This window comes from Cyprinodon tularosa, unplaced genomic scaffold, assembly GCF_016077235.1.
Source record: "Cyprinodon tularosa strain WSP-4 unplaced genomic scaffold, ASM1607723v1 ctg340, whole genome shotgun sequence".
NCBI lineage: Eukaryota > Metazoa > Chordata > Actinopteri > Cyprinodontiformes > Cyprinodontidae > Cyprinodon > Cyprinodon tularosa.
This window is the reverse complement of record NW_024039053.1, coordinates 482,717-505,465: the sequence shown is the minus strand read 5'-3', so window position 1 is coordinate 505,465 and position 22,749 is coordinate 482,717. Positions and strand designations below refer to the sequence as shown.

Here is a 22,749-nt window from a genome sequence, read left to right as displayed (position 1 = left end):
TATATATATATATATATATAACTACTTCCTTAGAATTCAGAAGTTTACAAACATAAAGGATTAGTAAAGGTGGGAATCATAATCATGCTTAGATTGGAATGCTGTATGGTTTCTTTGGTTTATCTCACAAATTGAGTAAATGGAAGAACACTTGCTGAATTAAACACACTGCTTTCTTTTTGTGCATAAATCTTAACAAATAAGGCAGAGGCCTTTTTTAGACTGTTTCATCCATTTTAAGATATGAGGATGTCCAGACATTATGCTCTTCAGGAGGTTAAACTGTTTCATGAACACGTTTGGGTACAAAATATGTGTATCGACTTCTGAATAAGAGCAAAGACCATTTAAAAATGCTGGATAAATCTGCAGGGAATGCAATTATTCACAGCAAAAATAAAAGGAAAGGCCCCTCAGAGGAAAATAAGCCACTACAAAATAATAAAAACTCAGACTGTAAAAGCCCACCAAAGAATTAGTACATTACTTCTTTGGGAGAAACACCCTTTAGATTATTAAAAACCAGAATTGAAGTGTTTGGCCATAATGGACATTATTATATTTTAAGCAAAAAGAGGAAGCTGTAGCTCATAAGCCACCAAAAAGGCAGCTTGTACTTTGGGAAAGCCCTGTATGAATCAGTTAAAGATACAAAGACATCCAGCTTATGTTTGTATATAGCAGACAAAAGAATTCATTCAGTGATACAAGACATCCACCTTTGTTAAATGCAGGCTGCATGTCACAAAAGCCTATTGTTTTCTATCAACATAGCTAGGTTTAACCCCACTAAACTGACCCACAAACGATACTAGCAGAGTGAATTGAAGGTTAAAGGGGACAAAATCAAATAAATGAATATTGCATTGAATATATAGTGTAGGAGTAAATTTATAATTGAAATATATAAATGAAATAAATAATTGTACCCTTAATTTACCCTAAAATTAAATGTACAATTTATGCAATATACAATATTGAATCAAGAATTTAATACTGAGTAGCTAATTGTTAACGTAAAATGTAAATACCATTAAATAATTAAATATATAATATATATATATTAAATAATATTAGTTATTTGTTTTTAATAAATTAATTTACATATACATTTCATTATTTCTTATTTTATTCATTTCATAGCATCTTCACAGACGGTCTACTGACCAATAGTCCTTACCGATTATAGACATGTTGCCCTGAAATCCCACTTCATGAAGGTCTAGAGAGCCTACTGTTGGTTCACCTCAGCAAGCAAACAAGCAGCTATCAGAACCCCCTGCTGTTTGTTTATCCAAGGATTTGAAGATGCCATCATACAACTTTTTCAACAAACCCAGTGTCATGGGACAAGGCAGACAGCAATGTGAGGAGCATGTTCTTTGAGTTCTTCAGTGCATTTTATACAATTCCACCTGATTTACTTTGTCAGAAACTTCAGAAGACTCAAAGACAACCTATCGAACAGACCACAGTTTGTTAGAATGAAGGGTCAGCAGTCTAATCAAGTAGTCAGCAGCACAGGAGCACCACAGGGAACAGTACTCTTACTCTCTCTTTTTATGCTGCACATCTCTGACTTCCAGTACCAAACAGAGTCCTGTCGTGCAGAAATTCTCAGATGACTCTGCTGTAGTTGAGTGCATCAGAGATAAGCAAGAAGCGTGAACCATTTTATGGAGTGGTGTGCAAACAATCATCTGTTCTGGAATGTCAACAAAACAAGATAAATGATTGTAGATTTCAGAAGAAGCAGGAAAAAGTTGAATGAAAACAGTTTTTCTGCCAATACTGACATGGATCTAGCTCCATTATCTGTCCCACTAATCCAGATCAGCTCCAATCGTCAGCAGTCTCTGCTAAAGAGAAGCTTCCCCACAGCCTGATGCTGCCATCATCTCCATCTTTCACCATGTGAATGGTTTATTAATATAATCTACAGTGTTATGGTTCCTCCACACAGCGCTTTCCATGTCAGTCATACAGTTCAGTCTACTTTCTAGCACCTGCTCCTACACATTTACTGAGTTTTCCTATAACAAACTGTCAACAATGTTATTCTTCTTACAACTCCTCCATAAAAGCTAGATTTGTGGCTAATATTTGTCCTGGATTTTAAAGGAGTGGGGAATCCCTGCAGCTCTTCCAGAGTTTCCATGGGCACCTTAGTTACTCCTCTGAATAATCCCCCATTTGCCCAATGAGTATCTCACTGACCTCTGACACCTCTAAATTACAAAGACAGACTCGATTTACTACTTTGACAACGTCTGAGGATTTTATTTCTGAAAATAAATTTGAAACCATTGCATTTATTTACTAGCATGTGTCTCTGCTTGAAAAAATTTGACTTCAAGCGAAAGCTGCATCTTATCTAACTCTTTTATAGCTCTGGTTTAGTTGGTTGTTCTCGTGCAATTCAAGATGTGGCCAGAGAAAAAGTTTCTTTTCCGTTCTGCATCTGTCTGTGCGGTAGAAAAGGGGCTTTGACTGTTGGTCTGTGACCACAGACCAGTTATTTTACCATTAACTATGAGCATGAACAGGCTTGAAATATGTAAATTATAACAACGAACATTGACGTGCAGTTACCTTCTGCTTTCATGCACAAATGCCTCAGATGTTAAAATCAGTATATATTTAAACATAGGGGTAAAAAATACTAGATATAAAAGAGGAAATCTATGTCTCAAAAGTATATAAAAAAAAGGATGTGCATTACATAACTTAAGCTTTAAGATTTTGTTTGTAAACAAGCAAACTCTGATGAATCACTTAAATGAGGCTTTAAAGGTAGAAAAATATGCATCTATGTGAGGACAGAGGGTGGATGTAGATGATGGTCGATTTTAAAAAGGGTTAAAACTATTTAGAGCATTTTCAATAAAACCTTTTGAGATTTGCTAAAAAAAAAATTAAGTCTTTGAAGTTCAAGCTGAGCATTAGAAGGAAAGTTTTTTTTTTTTCAGACTCTGTTCTATGGCTTAGGACCACAATGTCTTCTAACTTATATTATCATTTGCCACAAAGTTTTAAATAAGTTTCATATTGTTCCAGCAGGTGGCAGTGTTAATACATCAATAGCTAAAGGTATTTTAAGGATGACTAACTTGTTTATTTAAAAAACTAATCTTTTGTCTCATTCTCTCTGAAATACAATTAGGTTATTATTTCTATTACCAGAGCTCAGAATCCTGTTTAATTAGTAGAGCACAAAGCTTGCTTAGACTGGTGACCATGTTATGGCATGAAATGAGTTGTGTAACCACTGGGTAACACCTGCAGAGGAACAGTGAAAAGACTAACATATTATGAAACATAGATTTATAGTAATTCCAAGATCTAGTGAACCTAAGTCAGAACAAATACTAAGCAGGTAAGCTCAGCTTCTGGGAGTGAAAGTCTACCTTTTTAAACCCGCAGTGAGGCAGCTTGTTGACTTACTGCTTCCTTTAGATTTTTTGTTTTTTAAATCCCTTTAACAAACCACCCAGCCAAGTTGGAGGTGAGAAGACCTTACATGGGTTTGCAGTTGTAGTTTATTTTAACCAGTTTCACCATGCAGAACAAAGCAGCATGGCATGGGATGAATGAATTTGTTTGCTTGGAAAGGTGAGTACCTAGAAGGCCTTAATAATTTAGTTCTTGTAACAGACGGTGCATCAGAGGGTCAACACTGCCAGCTATGAATGATGCGTGCTCAAAAGAACCTCAATGCCCATTAATCATATTGCTATGATATACTGAAACATTTTCTGCGTTTTTATGCGGATTGCTTGATGTGTTCGGCTGTTACATGCTCCTTTACAAATATTGATGATTTCTGGAATTACGTTCGACTTATTGGTCTAATTTGGCACCCATGAGTAGCTAACTCTTCTTCATGTATTATGTAAGAGTGCTTAACTGAGGATGCCGATTTGACTTGCCTTACTACACATGCACCTGATAATGGCTACCATAAGAAGTATAAAGAAATGACCACAGTAGGTGAACCCTGGCTCACCTGGCAGAGAGGGACCTCCCCACAGTTGGAAATACAGTGCAGGAAAAAAGGTTTTTAAATTTGAAATAAAGAGTTTTCCAACCTGAATTAATAAAAAAAAAGTCACCTTAATTAAAGCAAGATTTCAGTTTCACTAGCCACACATGATTATTGATAGACCTGTACCGTAAAAAAAGTTCCTAGGATTTGCAAACCAAAATTACTTCCCGAGCCTATACCAACAGTATTGAAATTTCACAAAAGCGAAAGCACAGCAGACCTTCTCTTGAAGTTTTATTGCATCTGAGCAAAACTATCATCTATGGTAGAGTTCCAATGCTTAAACCACTGGTGACCTAAACTAACACAAATCCCTCTCTCCCAATTCCTTAAAACACATGTTGATGATCCTTAAACATTTTATGGGACAAAAGTTGAACTTTTTTCAAGAAGTTGTATGTGCCAATAAACCTGACATAAAACTAAACAGCTTTTCAGAAAAAATCATACAAACAGTCCTTCTTGGTAGTAGTAGTCTGAAGGTGTGGCCATTGCTTTTTCACTTCGAAGACAATAAATACTTTAGATACTTCAACAAAAGTTGTGCTGGAATTTGATTCTTATGTTTTATGTTCAATTTGTGCAAACAAAATGCAAATCAATGTTTGATTTAGTTGTTGTTTTTAAGCAGATATGCAGCCAAACTGATAATCCATCGATGAGTGCCCTTTCAACCTTTCTTCTTTTTTATTGGTGCAATTGACCTATGCTCTTCCACCTGCTATAAGGAAAAGAAAGAACAAAAACCAATTATACACCCTGCAAAGCGCACACACACTCACATAGAGAGTCATATCTCATTACCATCCTCCTGATAGTGCAGCCAGTGGGTGTTGCAAAGGAGGAGGTGGAGTGAAAGAGAGCAAGAGAGTGAGCTTCAGAGAGAATAAGTGAGAGGGACGACAAGGACAAGCAGAGAACCAGAAGCTGGAATTAAAGACACAGAAGAAAAGAGGAGCAGCGTGTGAGAACAGCAGCCTATTAGAAAATCAGCTATAAGCAAATAGAGGAGGGGAGTTGGTGTGTACGTGGAGTGCTTCATTGCCTGTGGCTCTGTCTGTGATCCACGGTTCTCCTGAGGCCGTGGCAACCATGGCGTCAGAGCCAAGCACCCAGTCCAGGGTGGTGTTCCAGGCGCCGGACAAGACTGAAGACCCTGCAAACCGTAAGCTGGGCAAACTGACAGTGAAGTACAACCGCAAGGACCTGCAGAGAAGGCTGGATATTGAGGAGTGGATCGATGGGCAGCTGCACCTGCTGTTTGACTGTGAGGTAGGGGGACAGAGCTCTCTCACTCTGACTGTCAACTCTTTTGCATTAATGGAAATGTGGTGAAGAACTGCTTAAAGGTTCCTGCTATGGGGATCCATCATGTGTGGCTTTACAGCTAATACAAAACTGACATTTAAATGATAAAATAAATATTTAATACAGAAAAATTATGCTAGGCCCTACACAGTCATAAGGACATATGGAAGGTTGCTGTCCTGATAATACAGCAGATGGCTTTAGCAGGATGGCATGCAAGACTTTTGCTAGAAAGGATTTCTGTTTAAAAAACATGTAAACATGGATAAAATAGAAGGTTAAGTGGAAGAAAAAGTGTTGTAGAAATGCCCGCATGCAACAGGAACAACCAACAGAACCTACAAAGCATTGTGACGCAAAGGCAATTCAAGAGTTCAGGGACGATATGCAAGGTGTGGACTGCAGCTGAAGACAGTGCTTGAAGAGCTGAGTCACAGTTGTAACCAGGAAATGGCATGCAACTGCTGCATTCCTTTCACTACTCCCGAGCTCTTCACTCTTCAAAGTAAATTTTGCATTTTAAATTGGAATCAAGTTCCCAAAGCTTTCAAAGAAAACCTGCACAGGATTCAGAAACTTGAGGTCCAGTGTAAAGTTTCCACATCCAGGATTTTAGAAGCCATGGGACACTATTTTTAATTAATTCTAAATAATTGGACAGTAAAGTTGCCCCATTTAAACTTCATCTAACATGTATGGTTCAGAGGATGATGAGAGCCACAAGAGAAAACAAGGCAGGTGACACCAAGTTCTGCTGTCAAACAACCCAGTCCTAAAACCAGCACTGTCACTTAATGACCAGTTCCATCCTGAAGAAGCCCTGATGAAATATTCGGTGCATAGATCATCAAATATGGACAAAATTGTTAGCAGGCTGACATTTCTGTGTAAAAAAAAACAAAATCCTTTTTCCTTATCAGTCTAACATAATGTGGATTAGGAAAATACATCAAACAAATTGTAAGCGTAGGAATACAGGCATCGTAAAGCAAATCCTGTGCTGTGGGATACAATCCAATTATGTCAGAGGCTCCATATTGACTTGCTTGGTGTTCTGTGAGGGGAAACCATGGCAACAGATGTCTCATCGCCCACATGAGACTGCTTGGCATAGTTAGAGTTAGGGTTGTCCTTTAAGCAGCATGAGCTTCCTGATGACGGTGGCGATCGGATGACAAGATCTCCCTCTTTTCCACCCGGAAAGGGTGGAATGAGTTTTTTTCCCCCATTTTATTGTAAAGTCAAGCTAGTACAGAGTTTGTAGTAGATTGTCTGCAGCCATCTCTTTCTTTCCCACAAATAGCTCTCTAATGTTGCTGCAGAAGAAAATAAAAGTCTGCGTTTCTGGTTGACAACTGAAGTATAGGATGGTCTCTCTCTTATTTTCAGCACCGTTGCACATAAGATGCAAGATTGCATGAGGTTAGAAAAGGAATATATTTCATAGCATTGTTGTAAAAGTTAAATGTTAATGAGTTTGTAAGATTTGGCAATAACAACGCAAATATCCAGACCCGTGTCAGGAAAATACTAATCATAAATGTATTCTTTCTAAGAGTAATAATGAAATTCCAACCCAACAATAAATTATCTAACTTCCAAATGTTTTGCATGAGCCGCTTGTCAGTGGTCACTGGGTAGTGTGATAAATTTTGCATGGGGCTTGGGTAAAGGTTACTCTGTTGGTTCTCTGAGTCTTCCGCGTGGAAGCATTTACCATCAGTCCCCTGTGTTACCGCCTAAATTATTCATTTGCATTTCTAATTCATACAAGTGCTGCCCAGTCTGGAGGGGACCACTTCATAGGAACTTCACACCTTCTAAAAAGTTTTAAACTTCCTCTTTAAAGAAGTTTGAACAGTAGCATAATGTTAGTGTAATACAATAAAATTCTCTTCATCTTCTTAGGATGTGGGCGAAGAAAGAGCAGAAAATAGCGGAAAGTAAAAGGGAAAAATGATAGACAGTTTTCAAAACATGTTGCCACTACAGTGATATTTTCATTCAGTACTTCTAATCCATGCTTCCTATGTATTTTCACAAACTGTCAATTGGGTTTAGGTCTATACTTTGAAGAAGCTTTCAAACACATAAATATGTTTGATTCTAAGCAATCCAGTGCAACACTGGTTGAGATGTTGACCAACCTGAAGATGAACTTAAAGTATTTTACAGCCTCTTAATTTTGCTCCAAAGTTTCCTTATATTTTGTGTCATTCAGCTTATCAGTTCTGTTAATCTTTCCTGTCTATAAGAGAAGAGGCATCCCCACATCACAATGCAACTCCCAACATTAGTCAACATGAAAACAATAAATTTACAGCTTTCTATGGTGAATTTGGGAAATACGCAGTTAATGGTTTCCCTATGAACATCTTCTTTCACTTGAAGAGCTAATTTTAAGTACTTCTCTAAAGTGACTATATTTCTAACAAATGCTGTCTTTGTCTGGCCTATTTAGATCGACTGTGATAGATTTGTTGTATATTAGGAAGTTTTACATATTTTAAACTAAATAGTGCTCTGTACCATTCAAAGCTTAGGTAAACTTTATTTAATGTGAGTTCTGAAGGTCATTTGTTTAAATAAGCTATATTTAGAGTTATCAGACTCTAAATATAACTTAAAAAACATGCACACAAGTAAAAATCTTGTTGCATTTTCCAACTCTCATTGGTGAAAATGAAAACCAAATAGACTGAAGTTTATGCTTATAATGTTAAGAGCATTCAAGTTATCCAATTAAATAATTTTATCACCAAAAGTTTGCACAACTTTTATTCTTCTAAACAGAAAATGAGAAATTGTAGTATCAATAGCTCTTTTAACTAGGTCCCCTTTGTCTCAGAGTAATTACTGGATATTTAGACACGTTGACAGGAACAGGAAAAGAACTGATAAGTTAAACATGCACCAGCAGTGTCTCACAACAGACTGATTTTCCAGGCCATGGTTTCCGTCATGATAACATAAACGCAAAAAAGTGTTTGTCATGTTAATGTTTTGTTGAGATGCTTTTGCAGGAGGGTGGTCCAGTGGATTTGGTTACCTAACATGTTAGGGAACTGTAGGAAGTTTAACTAAAACTGTTTTAAATTGTAACAGAGTTTCTTACTAAAATAAAACAGTAAGAGCAGCGGGACTGTTTCGTTTTAGGGTAGCAGGAAATTACATGCAAAAATAAAACATATTTATGTGACATTTATATTAAATATATAATGAATGCTTGTGTATTTGAGGTGCTATGAAGCACTGATATTAGGGTCTATTTGACATGTGTCAGTTTAAAATATTCTATAGTCGATTTAGCAGAAGTAAAGTCAAAGTGTTCAATAGTTAATTATATAATCACAGCTGGTTTTTAGATTAAATAAATGCAAGGTCTCAATAATAGTGTTTTTTTAAGTTTTACATTTTTTTTATTTTAGCAATTAAGGAAAAATGAAAACATAATTCTAAATAATATGAATTATTTATACATTGAAACTATTTAATGATTTGTTTTTTTTTTTACATATTTATTCAAATGATTGCAGACTAATATCTATTCTTCAAACTATTAACATTAACTGGATTCTTAGTTCTATCCCTGGCACTTTGTTTTGGCCCGTTTCTTTCATAGCAAAGCTCAGTGTTAGACTGTAACGATTATTGCTCTTAATTTGGGTGAAATTTAGGATTTTATCATTTTCCATGATACCTGTATATTAAAAATTGTGGGAATTACTTGGTTTCAGAGAGAAACTATATGAAAAAAAGAAATATGTGCCTCAGTTTTAGAAGAAATTTATTCAATTATAATACAAAAGCCTTAAATCCAACACAACGCTAAGACACAGATAAATAATTTACTAACTGCGCTTTTTCACCAACACCATAAATATTCAAAAGGTTTCTGAATTTTAACTGCTTATCTAAAAATAAAAAACTGCTGCCCTCCAAGACTTGCTTTGATATTTGTGATTTATCGCAGTGATGCCAGTAGCTCTAAGATCAGTTTTTTCAAATGTAGAAAATGCTACAGAGACGTCTATGCCTGGTGGTCTCATTAAAATACAACATTCCTCCAATTAAGACTCCCAACAAAGTGAAAACCAGTGACTGTATGAAACCTTGTAGGTTTAGCTAGTTAGAGGAAAAGAATTGCAATTAGATATTTAGTGATGCTTTGCATAGATTGGTTGTCTGAAACACATTATGGTGAAAAAAAATCTAATAAAATCACTTGACTACTTTATGCAGTTTTACAACTTAAGCTGCCAGATTTATCCTTATTCATACTTTATTTGTTGTTAATAGGAAACAATTGAGCATATAAGTGTGCGTGCAGTAGCATAAAGCATGATCCAAAAGTTCTCTCATAGATTCCTTTTACAGAGTTCAGCAGAATCAGAGAAAGTCCAAACCTGCAGTACATATCAATTAAAGGCACCACAGGGGACTCTGGTGAGGGCCCATCTATTTCACCACTCAGCACTTCCTCATTGATTACCTTCCTTTGGTTGAGAGCTGTGCAAGTCCAACTGGTTTTAGCCAAGAAATTCCTCATCCGGAAAACATTCCCTCTAAAATGAGGCCACGCTTGTCAAATGTGAGCATGCTCCTGCTGACTCCAGATATCAGTCTATGAACTGTGCTGATTGCAGTCCCCAGTCTCTCTGTGGGTGGAGAGGGGGATTATTAAAAGCTGGTTATACAGATTAATTGCTTTGCTGTTTGCTTTAGCTGAGAAAAGGAACATCAAGTTAGAATTAATGGTTATAACTTCAATATCTTGGCCACTCTTGGTTAATTATTAGTAAAATATTGCTAAAAATTATTGTGGGGAGTGGAGGCCTAGTGGTTAGGACACAGAGCTTGGAATTGTGAGGTTCTAAGTTTGAGCCCCACTCCCACAGACTCCCATTCAGAGACAGACTGTGCCTCTGAGCAAGACCCTTAACCCCATACTGTTCTCTGTGCAGCCCATGATGGCAGCCCACTGCTCCCCAAGGGGATGGGTTAAATACAGAGGTAAATTTCTCAAATATTAGATCAATAAAGTTCAATTATTATTATTAAAATCAGATTTAAAATGGGTTATCAATGGATAGAACATTAAAATAGCTTAATCTTTGGATGTAGCTCAATTCAAATGTTCACAACAGATTTTTTTTTTATTTTTGTTCTATAAAAAAATGAATACAAATAATTCATAATTTCCCTTCAGCTTCACAGTTATGTACTCCTTTTGTTGGTCTGTCACATCAAATTTGGAAAAATATTTGATGTTGCGTGGGGGGTCAGGAACAGGTTTGCTGATAATGTGTGGCAAACCAACTAAGGATTAATATGGAGCTCAATAGATGGAAATAATCTCCCTGTAATGGTTGAACCACATAGTAAATGGTAATCCATCCATGAAAACTGTAGCTGCCTTATGTAAACAAAGGCCTACTAGAGCCCTTCAAACCCAAGGCTCATGCTGCTCACTGAACTATCATTTTACGAGAAATAAACCTTTTTACTTTACAACTATAGTTTAAACTCTGAAAGCAGCTCCCTTTCACCTGGGACAATCTGTAACAAAAGGGTTGTAAAATTTAAATGGAATCATGCTTTTAGGTTATGAATGATTTAAAAAGTACAGCATAAAAACATATTCACACTGTTACAGTGAAAATACTTAAATGAGCTTCTATATCCCTGACAGGAGGAGGAGATTCCAGAGATAGAAATTGACATAGATGAACTTCTAGAATTGCCCGATGAAGGACAAAGAACTCGTCTTCAGGTGAGCACATTTCTATGCACAGATAATAAATGTTTTTAAACCAACAAGGTTTAAACATGATTTTCTCCCCACAAATTATTCAATAAAGCATAAACTCAGGCCTCCAGTTTCTTCATTTTATGCTTCTCAGTAAAGCCAGGTCTGCAAAGTCTAATCCGCCAATTCATTTTACAGGATCTCTAGGTGCTTTTGATGTCTGTTATAAACAAATTAATACTGTGTACTGTCATATTATAAAAAAGAAGCAGCTCAAACTTTTTTCTTTTTTGGTAAACGCATCTTTTCCTGGCGGTTTTTGACATCCTGTACGATGCTTCTGGTTTCCAAGCTGTTGGGCAGATTTGCATCTCAAAAGCCAGAGAATGCAACATTTCCTGGTTGCATGTTATTCTTTACGGAATTAAATGTAGAAACAGAGATTAGTTTGGAGATATTCAGGTTTAAGAGTTGATTGTAACCATTTCTGCGTATACAGTTTGAACCTTTGGCCTAACCCAATTTGGTGCTTGAATCCAGTTTAAAGTCACACTAAATGTTGATGGCATGCTTAACAATCTATCTGAAAAAGCATTTCTGCTTTCTTCCAAAGCAATAGATGCATTCTAGCTGGGAACTAATATTGAACAATTTCATTAATCAATTAATTTCAACATATTAACCTGTGTTTGATCAGGTTATTAATCTGTATTTGTCAGTATGTTTCCCTTATTTTGTTCAAGCAAAAACTAATTTATTTAAATTTGACATGATCTGCACCTGCAGACCATTTCCAGAGGAATGTGGGCTACTGATAATACTTTCCTTTAAAGGATAAAATCTCTGCCGAACAAATAAATATCAACAATCATCTTCCTCCATTGTAGATTTATATGTATACAAAATATTCTCTATATAAGCCCATCTGGCCTTGGTTAAGCTTAGTTTTTCATGGGTGCCCATTGCCCTCCTTCTCACATTTTTGTAGCCTCCCTGTTGAAAGGACACAAAAGTTAATATCAGAACCAGAACCAGGCTCACACTGTGCCTGGTTCTGCTGGAGGTTTCTTCCTGTTAAAAGGGAGTTTTTCTCTCCACTGTCGCTACAAGCATGCTTGCAGTCAGTGAGTCGATGCAATCAACTGGTTTTCCTTAGATTGAAAACTTTGAACCAATCTGACTGTATGATCTGTTTGGATCGTCTCTGTAAAGGGCCTTGAGATGACATGTGTTGTGAATTGGTGCTATATAAATAAGCTGAAATTAATTTTATTAATTTTATATTTCTTCTCTTATCAGGAGCTATTGCAAGAATGCGGAAAGCCAAAAGAGGTAAAGTGACATATAATCTCCACTTCCACTTTAAAAAGCAGCATATTCTAAAAATTGAAAAATGTATTTATTAGGATATTTTCTCTATGTAAAACTGATATAGAGAATAAAAATGTGCCCTCTCAAACTTCTCCACAGGATTTTATCAACGCGCTGCTCTACAGGATAAAAGGCCTAAGGAAAATGTCAGGCCCCTTGAAGAAATAATTATAGGTCAAGTTAAGAATCAAGATGGGGAGCGTCTTCTTCCCGAAGGGTTAACTGTTTGAATGCCTGTAAGAGAGAATGACACATCAGTGAGAGCTTACCTGTCTCCCTCCCCCCAGACTGGATTTTTGTTTTTCCCAATTTATGGACTCTTCTAAGATTTAAACTCCTTTTACAGTATATATAATGTAAAAGAGATAAAACTGACACTATTACCTAGATGGACTCTTTTCATGTGTGTGTAGGAGTTAAAAGTGTACATTTTCAGTTTCTTTTTTTATGTAAATAGACATTTTGTTCAGGTAACAATGTTGTTGGAATAAAATGGAAGCTTTTCAAATTAAGGCTGTTTGTGCGAATAATTAGATCCAGAGCAAAGTGATGAACCAGTGTGTTTTATTAGGCATTGATTATGCACCAACATGTTCAACTTGAATAAATCATGGTATCGAAAAAAAAAATGGTTTACTTACTACTTGAATTAAATAAGTTAAAAAGAAATGTAATACATTTTTTTTCAGTGAATTCTGGTATTTGTTTCAGTTAACTTTGAATTTGGCTTAAAGCAAATGAGAAACCAAAATTCAGTTTTAGACGAGAAGTTTTTAACACTGGAATGTATAGTAACTAACAGGTAAATCCATGCCAGTGCTGAGATGTAAAGAAATCCCAGTGGGATTTAAAGCAGCCTTCAGCTAATTAGTATCATGTTTGGTTTCAATCATCTTCAAGAAAAACACCCAGGAGTTGTCTATATAATATGAGGTCAACTTGTTTTACAGGCGAATGAGGTCTAGTGAAAGCAGTAATAAAACCACTGACTGTGACCAGCCACCTCTGTACTTCCCTCAGCACTTTACTTTATTCTACCACTTTCTCCTTCTACTACTTTCAATTATAATGCTAGGATACAGACCTTAATTAACAGAAAGCCATTTGCTTTAATCAATTCTAATCAACATCAATAAAATGCTTGAAATATTTCACACCGCTGCACAAAATTACAGGTTTACTTTTTGAACTGAATTAATAAAAATAGTTATATTTAAAAAAAATTCACAGCCAAGTTACATACACAAAACGTACAGCTTCAATGAAACCTTAATGCTACCAAACCCTGTTTTCATCCTGCCAGGTGGTTCAGCGTCTGGATCCGACTGGAAGACCAGCCGCCAGTGTTGTTTTCTGACATTAATTTTTCAACAGAGTGATGGAAACAACAGAAGCGTTGACAGGTCAGGTCTAGAAGTAAACACACTGAAATCAGCCACAGGATGTTCCATTTAGCAAGCAGCCATTAAACCCATTCACTTCCTCTCTGTGGCGATGCATGACTTCACCAGAAATGCAAACATGGCCATCGTTAATGGAGGAAGCCCCCAGGGAGTGATGATGGCTTCCCCTTCTGTTAGCTATCCAATAATGGATGCTAAAAAACGGTCCTCTCACTGTCCTACATGGGGGTCTTTTCACTGAAAGCTCCATTACAGTCATTTGTATGATTCTGACTCATAAAGTCTTTCTATATGGCCAAACAGTCATGGAGCACAGACTGATATTTCTCTCAGATACATTCCATTAGTTTTAGAAAAAATTATTACAAAGCAGATGATTTTGCTTCACTTAGCATACAAAAAATGAATAAAAAACAGAAAGTTAAGATATTTTGTCAGAAACACAGCTAAATATTAAAGGAAACAAATGCCACAATGATTCTTTTGGGCTCACTTGTTTTTTGCTTCTTCTGTGATCTTTTTGCTGCCTGCTGTAAAGCGTTAAAAATACTCCGATAGTGACCTGTGCGAAGTACACTCCAGAGAAGGCTTTGTTCTCATGAAAACGTATAACAGCTTTAAACAGACCTGACGCTTCTTTTTTCTCCCCCCGATGGTTCTAAGATGTTCTTAATTTAAAATCTTCAACCTTTTTTAAAAGATGAGTTTCAGATATAGAACTTTTTGCTTTGCAGTTATTTAAAGCCTGCGTCTATTTTAGTCTAATGGCTGCTAAGAGCCTTACAAAGTATTTTTTAATCTCTTTAATTTATTTATTTTTTTTCCACTTTGTCTCAAATTGAATCAATCTCCTTTAACCTTTTCACATTTTGTCACAATTGCAAATCTTGATGATATATATTCATGTATCAAACCAACACCAATCATTAAATTATTAAGTGGAAGTTAAAAAAAAAACATACTTTCATACATTTTTAACAGATAAACTGAATTGTGTTGCATCCATTTTTTTTTTCTTTTTCAGTTTTTATACAACATACCCTAAAATAAAGTTCAACCGCATGAAGTTACTGAATCACTAAATTAAACCCACGGTACGCAGTTTGAGTTTGGTATAAATGCAGCTGTTTGTTTAGACCTCTGAGGTATGTTAGAGAACATTGGTGAACAAACAGCCTCATAAACACAGAAGGCAGGCCAGGGAGAAAGTAAGGAGGTTAACACAGATTAAGATTAGAAAATAGAAACCTAAAGTTGTGGCATCTGTGGAAGTTTCTCTTAGGGACTCGAGAGGAGCTGCAGAATTCCACAGCTCAGGTGGTAGAATCCATTCCCCCCCCAACTGAGTGGTGTAAACAACCAATCTGGACTTTCTGGCAGAGATGAAAAACAATAAACAGAAAAACCCAACAGAAGACTGATTGGTACCTAGATATAACCCTTATGGCGGACACAGGAAATATGTGAAAAAGTACTTTTGTCAAACGAAAAATTAACTATTTAAGATTATATAAAAGCCCCTCTAAGGTGGAAACTGAGAACTACTGTCACATCAGCACGATGAGGCATGGCGCCAGCATCACAGTGCAGGGATGCTTTTATCAGCAAGCATGACAACTGAGAGAAAGAGAGATGGAGCGTAACAGAGGGCCATCTTGGAGGAAAATATAAGAGTTATTTGTGGAGAATCACCTTCACACAAACCTAAAAGCTAAAACGGAATAGTTTAGATCAAAACCAATCAGAGATGCTCCCCATCCAATCCGATTGGGTTTTTTAATTGAAAGAATTATTGGAAAAATATTGATGTATTTATGGATGTGAGGGATATTCCTCAAAATATCTGCAGCTTTATTCTGCAGAAGAAGGTGATTTTATGTAGTGCTGACAACTGGGAGCTGAATACAAATGATTGTAACAAAGGATCCAAACATTATAGTCCTTTTTTTCCACTGCTACTGTGTTTATGACATAATAGCCCAATAAATACAAGTTTTTAGTTGCCCCATAAAATGCATGAACACATCAGACAGCATTTATTAATACTTATGCCAGGCACTGGAAGATAACGTGCTACGATGTTTACTGCAGTGTTTTCTTTTTCTGTTAAGGGTAAATACTGTACACCCCATGAAGCTAAATAGTAAGCCCTACAATCATTAGAGGTCAGCTTAATAGGACAAACGTCTTTAGTATCATGTCTTCTTCTTCTTTGGAGCGGTGTAGCTACTGGTGTGATGCTCCTTCCTGTCGTATTTATCATGGCCTTCCCTGAGGAGATAATAGAGAGCAGATTGATAATTAATCACGGTAAATTCTTTATATTCATGCTGCTTAGCAGTATGGTGGCAAGCTGCGCAGGATTTATCTGGGTCAGGATATGAATTCCAAATCATTTCCCTGAGGGCAAAGTGAAGATTTTCCAAGCAAGGCTCCGCTTTGAGTCATACACTAGAATCTGCGGAGTATTTATGATGATTAATGGATCTTATCCTACCGAAAGCAGCGGCTGCAGTACAGGTCTCCATCACAAGTGTGGCAGCGGAGGGTGGCGTCACGGTTACAGATGCAGCACCACGGAAGTTCCTCGTCGTCGCTGTCTGAAGGCTGATGTACAGCAGCGGCTGGAGGAGTCTTGCTCTTCTGTGAGGGGGTCTTTAAAACATAACAAGAGTGGCTTAAATTCTAGACGAATAAACAAGCAAAAACAATCGATTTGGTTGTTGGGTCTTATCTCATACTGTTTTTTTAGAGGTTTTCTTTTTCTCTCTGTTCTTGGGTCCACTTTGTTCTATAGGAATGTTGTATCCGCTGGCTTCATCGAGTGCAGCTTCCTCTGAGAGCTGGAACGAACAAAATCCAAAACATGTCTGTATTTTAAATCACAAAGTATTATTAAAATGGCCAAACAGCAGCCTCTTGTGGCCATCATGGCAGTTCTAACTACTAAACAACAGCTTTGGTTTGGTGGGGGATGTAGAGTACAATGCCTTACCTGTTTCAGGACTCTCCTCACAGCTTCTTCCTCTGTTTCTTCTTCACTATCAGGTTGTTTGAAGTCGTCAGCTGTTACTAAACATGAAGCAGAAAAAGGTGGGGTTATCTTTAACAAGCATACCAACACTTTTCTCATATCTATAGAGATAGTGCTGTATTGTCTTACTTTGTTCTTTGAAATTCTGCCATAAAACAGGGATAAAGGATAAGATTACAGCGCCCTTAGCTCCAGTTACCTTTATCTGGGTCCTGCCCCTTCAACTGTGCCAGCCTCTTGGCCATGTGGAGGATCTGATCCTGGGAGTGGTGCTCCTTCCTCAGCTCCTTCATGGCCTCTTCGAGCAGACGGTCCTTTTCTGCTTCCAGCTTCCTGATCCCTCCTTGGTTGTCTTCCAAGTTTTCATCTGAAGCTGCACCCTCCCCTTTGTTCAGATCATTCATATCTACACCTTCAAACGGGAAAAGTACAAAAGGCTGTTGTTTTATTAAGGGAATTACGACAACTTGATCAGACTCTGTAAAACTGTTATATAACCATATTATTACGGAAAGGCTGTCAGACATTTACAAACACTCACAGTTAGTAGAAATTGGGTGTCTCACTTGAAACTCCATTGAGTGTAAAATACAAGAATTAAATGCAAAAAATAAATAAATAAATAAAGGTTCATGTGGCAAATACAGATGTAACTCTTCTATTTAGATAAATATCAATGGGCAAATTGTGGAACAAATGGGACATAATCCTGGCGGGATATAAGACTCCTGTTTTTCTTAAAAATAACAAAATAGGACATTTAATTTGGTAGATTTCTTGGCACTAACCTGATACCAGGTTAGTGCCAAGGTATCATTCAGGTATGACTCACATATTTTCCATATGGTTGAAGTTGGCGCAATTCCAGTAGTTAATATTTACCTTCTCAATTCATTGCAACAACAAAAAAAGGAACGTTGCCTGTTTCGGATCATTGCTTTGTACAAAAAGACTTTTTTTAAATTTATACCATTTAGTTGTTGGTTTACGGTCCTCCTACTTCAATATTCTGTACTCAATGTGAAAACCATTAAAGCTACTGCCAGTTCTAATGGCCTCTATTTGTTTTTTTTTTTGTTTTGTTTTTTTGACTTGCTAAGATACATTTATCCTTATATATAAATAGATGGAGGATTTTCTAGAATCTTTTAAAAGACCCGCCCTCTCAACTTAAAAAAAAAAAAAATGTGTGTGAGAGAGAGCATGCAGGAGCCCATTTCTCCTTGTGCACACTCTGCTTAAAAGTTGCTGTACTCATAGCTCATACAAGCTTGCTGTGCCCGAACGTCTGCCCTAACCCCCAAATCCCTAAAACACTATATAGAGCGGGGACTTAATAGTGAACTCAGTCACTCTAAACTCAACTTACTGTTCGGACAGATGATCACTTCCCCGTTGGTCCACTGCGTGGTACCTGCACCACCTTTCTTATTAGTCGCCGCTGTCGGGTGTCGACAGCCTATGGCGACAGCGGGCTGCTGTGATAGCAAATCCCTTAGTGCTTTGCAAGAAAAGCTCTCCACACAGACTTTACGGGATAAATCTGCCACTTCTGACGCCTTTCTTTTCTTCTCATACACTTCATAGAGACTTTTTCCTCTTACAACCCTCGGCCGTTTTCAAAAAACCATGGTGAGAAAGGTGAGCTTCAATTATTGCCTGAAACCGTAGCTCACCACATATATATGCCTGAAAGTGCGCATGCGCAGAAAAAGAGCTAACAGGACGAGCATGTAGGACGGCCTTACGTAAAAATATTACCAGAATGAATGATATTTAGGAGGACCACTTGTTTAGACGATCCATCCAGAGATAAAAGATTGTCCTCTATACCTTTAATAATGATGACAGTCAACATCTAACCGGAACTTTACATATAAATGTATTGAGACAAATAATTATTTACCATCTTCTGGGCTTGATAGTTGGTCATCAATGGCAGCTTCGTCTGCCATCTGAGTAATCAAATCATTAGCTTTTTCAGTCTGAGTCCTGGTGTCAGGGGGCTGGTGTACCTGTATGCGTGATCACATAAGCACACCCTGTATATTTTCTTCTCTTAACCAGGCATATATTTGAATCTAACTCATAACAAGGAGAGGAACTCACTGGTCGAGGGGCTTGTGATGGAGGTGGCTGACCCCGCAGAGCTGCCAGGCGATCCTCCATCTCTTCTGCAGAAGGCACTGGTTGGCTGGGAGCTTTCAGCGCAGCAAGACGTGACTCTATCTCTTTCTCAGAAGGGATAGACTCTAAAAAGATTTTAAAAAGTTGTACAAGAATACAGGTGTCAGTAAAGTTTTCCTAAAAGAGAGAGAGATATGGTAGTGCTGTGCACAGACTGGTTTTAGATCTCTGAGAATAACAAATCTTTTAAAACTAAGATCCTGTTTTACAATATAAAAAAGATTAAAAGAGAAAAATGAGGCCCCAGCACAGAAAGGCTTAGATTTATATCAGGTTTGCACTCTTCACAATTAGTAATAACATCGGATATGTTGTTTTAATTCTCTGATGTATGGACGGATTTATAAAGCAATTTATTATTCATAGCGACCAGCATATTTTCCTTTTCTTTTTTGCTTGTTCAGCCACCTAACGTTGATCTATGAATAGTGCAGGCACAAGGAAGGTGACACAAATTATATGATCATCTGATGAATAGACCCGATTTTGGTCCTGCGTTGATTTTTAGCAGGACCAATTAATTTGAGTACAACTCCAGTTTATTATGCCAATCAAAAAAAAATTATTGCAATGTACTTTACAAGAAGCTGAGATCCAGGTCATGCACAGAAATATGAACTGGATGAGAAACATCAAGACTGAACCAAAAAGCAGTCAAAATCCAAACAAAAAGTCTGAAAGAAATTTTGCAAAAATAAAGACCAAGAGAGTCTGAACAACTGTCAAAAGATTTTTCATTAGATACTTTTTGAGTTGTTTCCATTTATATTTATCTTTTTACCCCTATTCTTTAACAGAGCAACACTTTCTCTGTCTTAATTAATAAAGGCAGACAACATATCAGATTCTCTCAATAAAAAAAAATCTAAATATTTCTTGAAGAATGTAGCTCAACTCTTAACAATTGATTATAAACCATCAGAAAACAATCATTCCCTGCATGTGAGGAGTTCTCCCTGGTTGCCAGGTCCTTTCCATGTCTTATGAAGAAGAACCCTGAAATTTTTGTCTGGAAAGGCTTTAAAAGCCCCCGACATCAGCATGTTTAAGTTAAAAAGCTTCTAAAGCTTTAGGAGATTAGCGGCCATGTTGGGATGAGGGAAAAATGAAGAGCAGTAATGACATTCTGATTTTGTTAAATTGCCTGCTATGATATCTAGCAGAGTTAAATATTATAGCATGAAATACCATAGCTGCATGTTTTCTAATATTTTCCAGCCCTATGAAAAATATTTACATTTGCATTAAAACTAATAAAAACAAACAGTTGATTGTGTTACTCTATAAGGATCAGAGAGGCATTAAAAGATCTAATAATCTGTGCAACAAGCAGGTCAGCCAATAATCGTAATTTAAGAATACCCGGTTTCCTTCTAAGGTTTGCTAATATCTGCATTAATAGGATAACAGTTCTGGTATTTTTTTTAGCAGCACTAAAAAATGTATTGTTTTTCAGCTGAAAATAAATACAAAAAGTAGATTATTTAATTTTATATACTTTCTTATTAATCCCATCCCATTTCGGTATAGAAAAAAACTATGACACTGTGAGAATCCCCAATGGCCTGTAAATAAATACTTTAAACATCTGCTTTGGTTAAGATGTTAGGTGCTAAAAAACTGGTTTATTACTCGGTTTAGTGTCTTCTTTTAGCTTTTGAAGCTTATCAGCAATAGCCTGGTCTTCTTTGCTAAGCCCTTTGGTTGGTAGATGGACCAATTTGCCATTTCTACTCCCTCCATGAACACCAGCCTGTGTGGATTGAGCTTGCTGTTTTGCTTCAAGCGCAGCAACTCGTCTGAAAAAAAAAAAAAGGAGAAAGGAAAGAATTTTAAAAGTTATGAAATACTACTGAAATTTATATTTTCTTTACAAATTCTATACAAACTTTTTGTAGTTTTCTGGAGGGGACCATCTTCCAGCATTGTTTGAAGGTTCCCCTCTAATAATAATGAGAGAGAGAGATTAGCTTATAAAAGAATGCATTGAGAATATTTTACATATGTAGAAAAGGTGGGAGGAGGTTACTTTGTGAGATGACCATGACACTGCCTGCAGACCTTCTGCTGGGTGTTACCATGGCGAGGCACCACAGCACTGAAGGTCAAACAGCTGGAACAGAAGGAGCGACCGCAGCTCTTACAGCCCAGCTAAGGGGACAATTTTACAGAAATTACACTTCCTATGTTACCAAAACACTTAAATAATTATGGGTATTGTGATATTAACCATTCTTGAGTTTCTGGTCTATTTTTTAATCATTCGTATACTTATTTCTATATTTATAGAAATATTTATTTATTTTTGTACTCGCTCTGATGATGAAAAAGGAGGAATTTGATCAGGCTGCTTATTCTCAAGTGAAATGAAAATTTTCACAGACAATTTAACTGGGGTTTTTCCGAGCATATTTCAACCTGAAAAACTCACACAAAGAAAAAAGACAGTTAGGAGATATTTATTGATACAATTACTTGTCTTTGGAGCTCAGACTTTGGCAGAGAACATAGCACTTAATTGTGATAGATATGCATGAACAGGAGCAAAGAATATGGCTGTTTCTTCCCCAGGCCTAAAACTGGTGGTGGAGTGGAGATAGATGAAGTTGGTCAGTCTATAGACTGCTGGTTAGCGAGACTGTATGCTGAGCTTTATGGGGAGATCCAGTGGATTGCGTGAGCTGATACTAGAGCTTCACTCAGGGACCTGGAAGATGCAAGTCCAGCTTGGATAACACAGGTTGAGAGAACTTGTCCATAATGAGCAAGCATGCAGCAACAGTGGAGAGGAAAAACTCCCCATTGGGAAGTAACCTCTGGCAGAACAAGGCTCAACATGGCGGTCAGGGAACGCAGTAAGAGTCCGGGAGGAATGAGACTCTGGTGAAGCTTTAGCTACAATGGTGGAGGAGAGGCTGGACATGGTCAAACGTTAAAATGGTGTCATCTGAATGAAGTCACAGCGCATTTGGACACCGATTGGCTTTCGTGGAGGTGTGGTTCAAAGCTGATTGGCAGTGTTGCAGGTGGATATAGGAGAGCGATTCGGTTCTTCAGTTAAACTTCCACCTACCTTTTAAAACATTACCATTTTAACTCATTCTAGTTCATATGTATTCAATTTCATTGTCTGTTATGGAAATCCAGAACATTTTCAGCATTGATTATTTTAATCAATTAAAAATATTTCTTACTCCAATCTAAATTACCAAATTGGTCTATGTTTTCTATATTTTAACTGAGTCATATATTGTGTGACATAGCAAAATAATGTCAAAGTCGGATAGCATCGAATTTTACTACTTTTATTCCCTTTAAATATAATAACACACATTAGGCGGAATTTAATTGGCCAAACTGGCACTAGATGAATAAAAAAATTAGAATCTGCGTGTATGTTATGTATCGCAAACACTGAAGGTAGCCTACCTCCTTTTTGAAGAGGCTGAACTTTGATGCACAGCCGTAACAACGACTCTCCATGGCGTCACCTCCTTAGTAACGCCGTACAGTTACAGATACTTTCCTAGCTGACAAACGTGTAAGGTCTTACAACTACAGCAGACATGAAACAGTAAAAAGAGCTATGCATTAAGGGTAAGTCAACGCTGTCATTATCAAAACAGGAAGTAGACCGGAAACCATACGTATA

At 37.0% G+C, this 22,749-nt stretch overlaps 2 protein-coding genes across 2 annotated transcripts; one reads left to right on the top strand and one right to left on the bottom strand.

The window, feature by feature from the left end:
• Positions 1 to 4,871: 4,871 nt before the first annotated feature.
• Positions 4,872 to 12,985, top strand: zgc:162989 (uncharacterized protein LOC100037351 homolog). The gene is made up of 4 exons (XM_038294465.1): positions 4,872 to 5,317; positions 11,046 to 11,126; positions 12,402 to 12,434; positions 12,573 to 12,985. The coding sequence occupies exons 1-4, from the start codon at positions 5,138 to 5,140 to the stop codon at positions 12,639 to 12,641; spliced, it is 363 nt and encodes a 120-aa protein (XP_038150393.1). The 5' UTR covers positions 4,872 to 5,137; the 3' UTR covers positions 12,642 to 12,985.
• A 35-nt stretch (positions 12,986 to 13,020) lies between these two features.
• Positions 13,021 to 22,741, bottom strand: zfyve19 (zinc finger, FYVE domain containing 19). The gene is made up of 11 exons (XM_038294464.1): positions 22,527 to 22,741; positions 21,127 to 21,248; positions 20,987 to 21,040; positions 20,730 to 20,896; positions 19,020 to 19,162; positions 18,817 to 18,925; positions 17,110 to 17,322; positions 16,872 to 16,948; positions 16,618 to 16,719; positions 16,374 to 16,531; positions 13,021 to 16,147 (listed from the first exon to the last, which is right to left on the bottom strand). The coding sequence occupies exons 1-11, from the start codon at positions 22,578 to 22,580 to the stop codon at positions 16,072 to 16,074; spliced, it is 1,275 nt and encodes a 424-aa protein (XP_038150392.1). The 5' UTR covers positions 22,581 to 22,741; the 3' UTR covers positions 13,021 to 16,071.
• Between the last annotated feature and the right edge of the window lie 8 nt (positions 22,742 to 22,749).

What these genes read in the sequence shown, in the direction of transcription:
- zgc:162989 (XM_038294465.1), top strand. Translation starts at nt 5,138, where the DNA reads ATGGCGTCAGAGCCAAGCACCCAGTCCAGGGTGGTGTTCCAGGCGCCG. An exon ending in ACCTGCTGTTTGACTGTGAG is followed by an intron (nt 5,318 to 11,045) that starts GTAGGGGGACAG and finishes TATCCCTGACAG; the next exon opens with GAGGAGGAGATTCCAGAGAT. An exon ending in AATGCGGAAAGCCAAAAGAG is followed by an intron (nt 12,435 to 12,572) that starts GTAAAGTGACAT and finishes ACTTCTCCACAG; the next exon opens with GATTTTATCAACGCGCTGCT.
- zfyve19 (XM_038294464.1), bottom strand. Translation starts at nt 22,580, where the DNA reads ATGGAGAGTCGTTGTTACGGCTGTGCATCAAAGTTCAGCCTCTTCAAA. An exon ending in TGAGGAGAGTCCTGAAACAG is followed by an intron (nt 16,720 to 16,871) that starts GTAAGGCATTGT and finishes TGTTCGTTCCAG; the next exon opens with CTCTCAGAGGAAGCTGCACT. An exon ending in AGAAAACCTCTAAAAAAACA is followed by an intron (nt 16,532 to 16,617) that starts GTATGAGATAAG and finishes TATGTTTTAAAG; the next exon opens with ACCCCCTCACAGAAGAGCAA.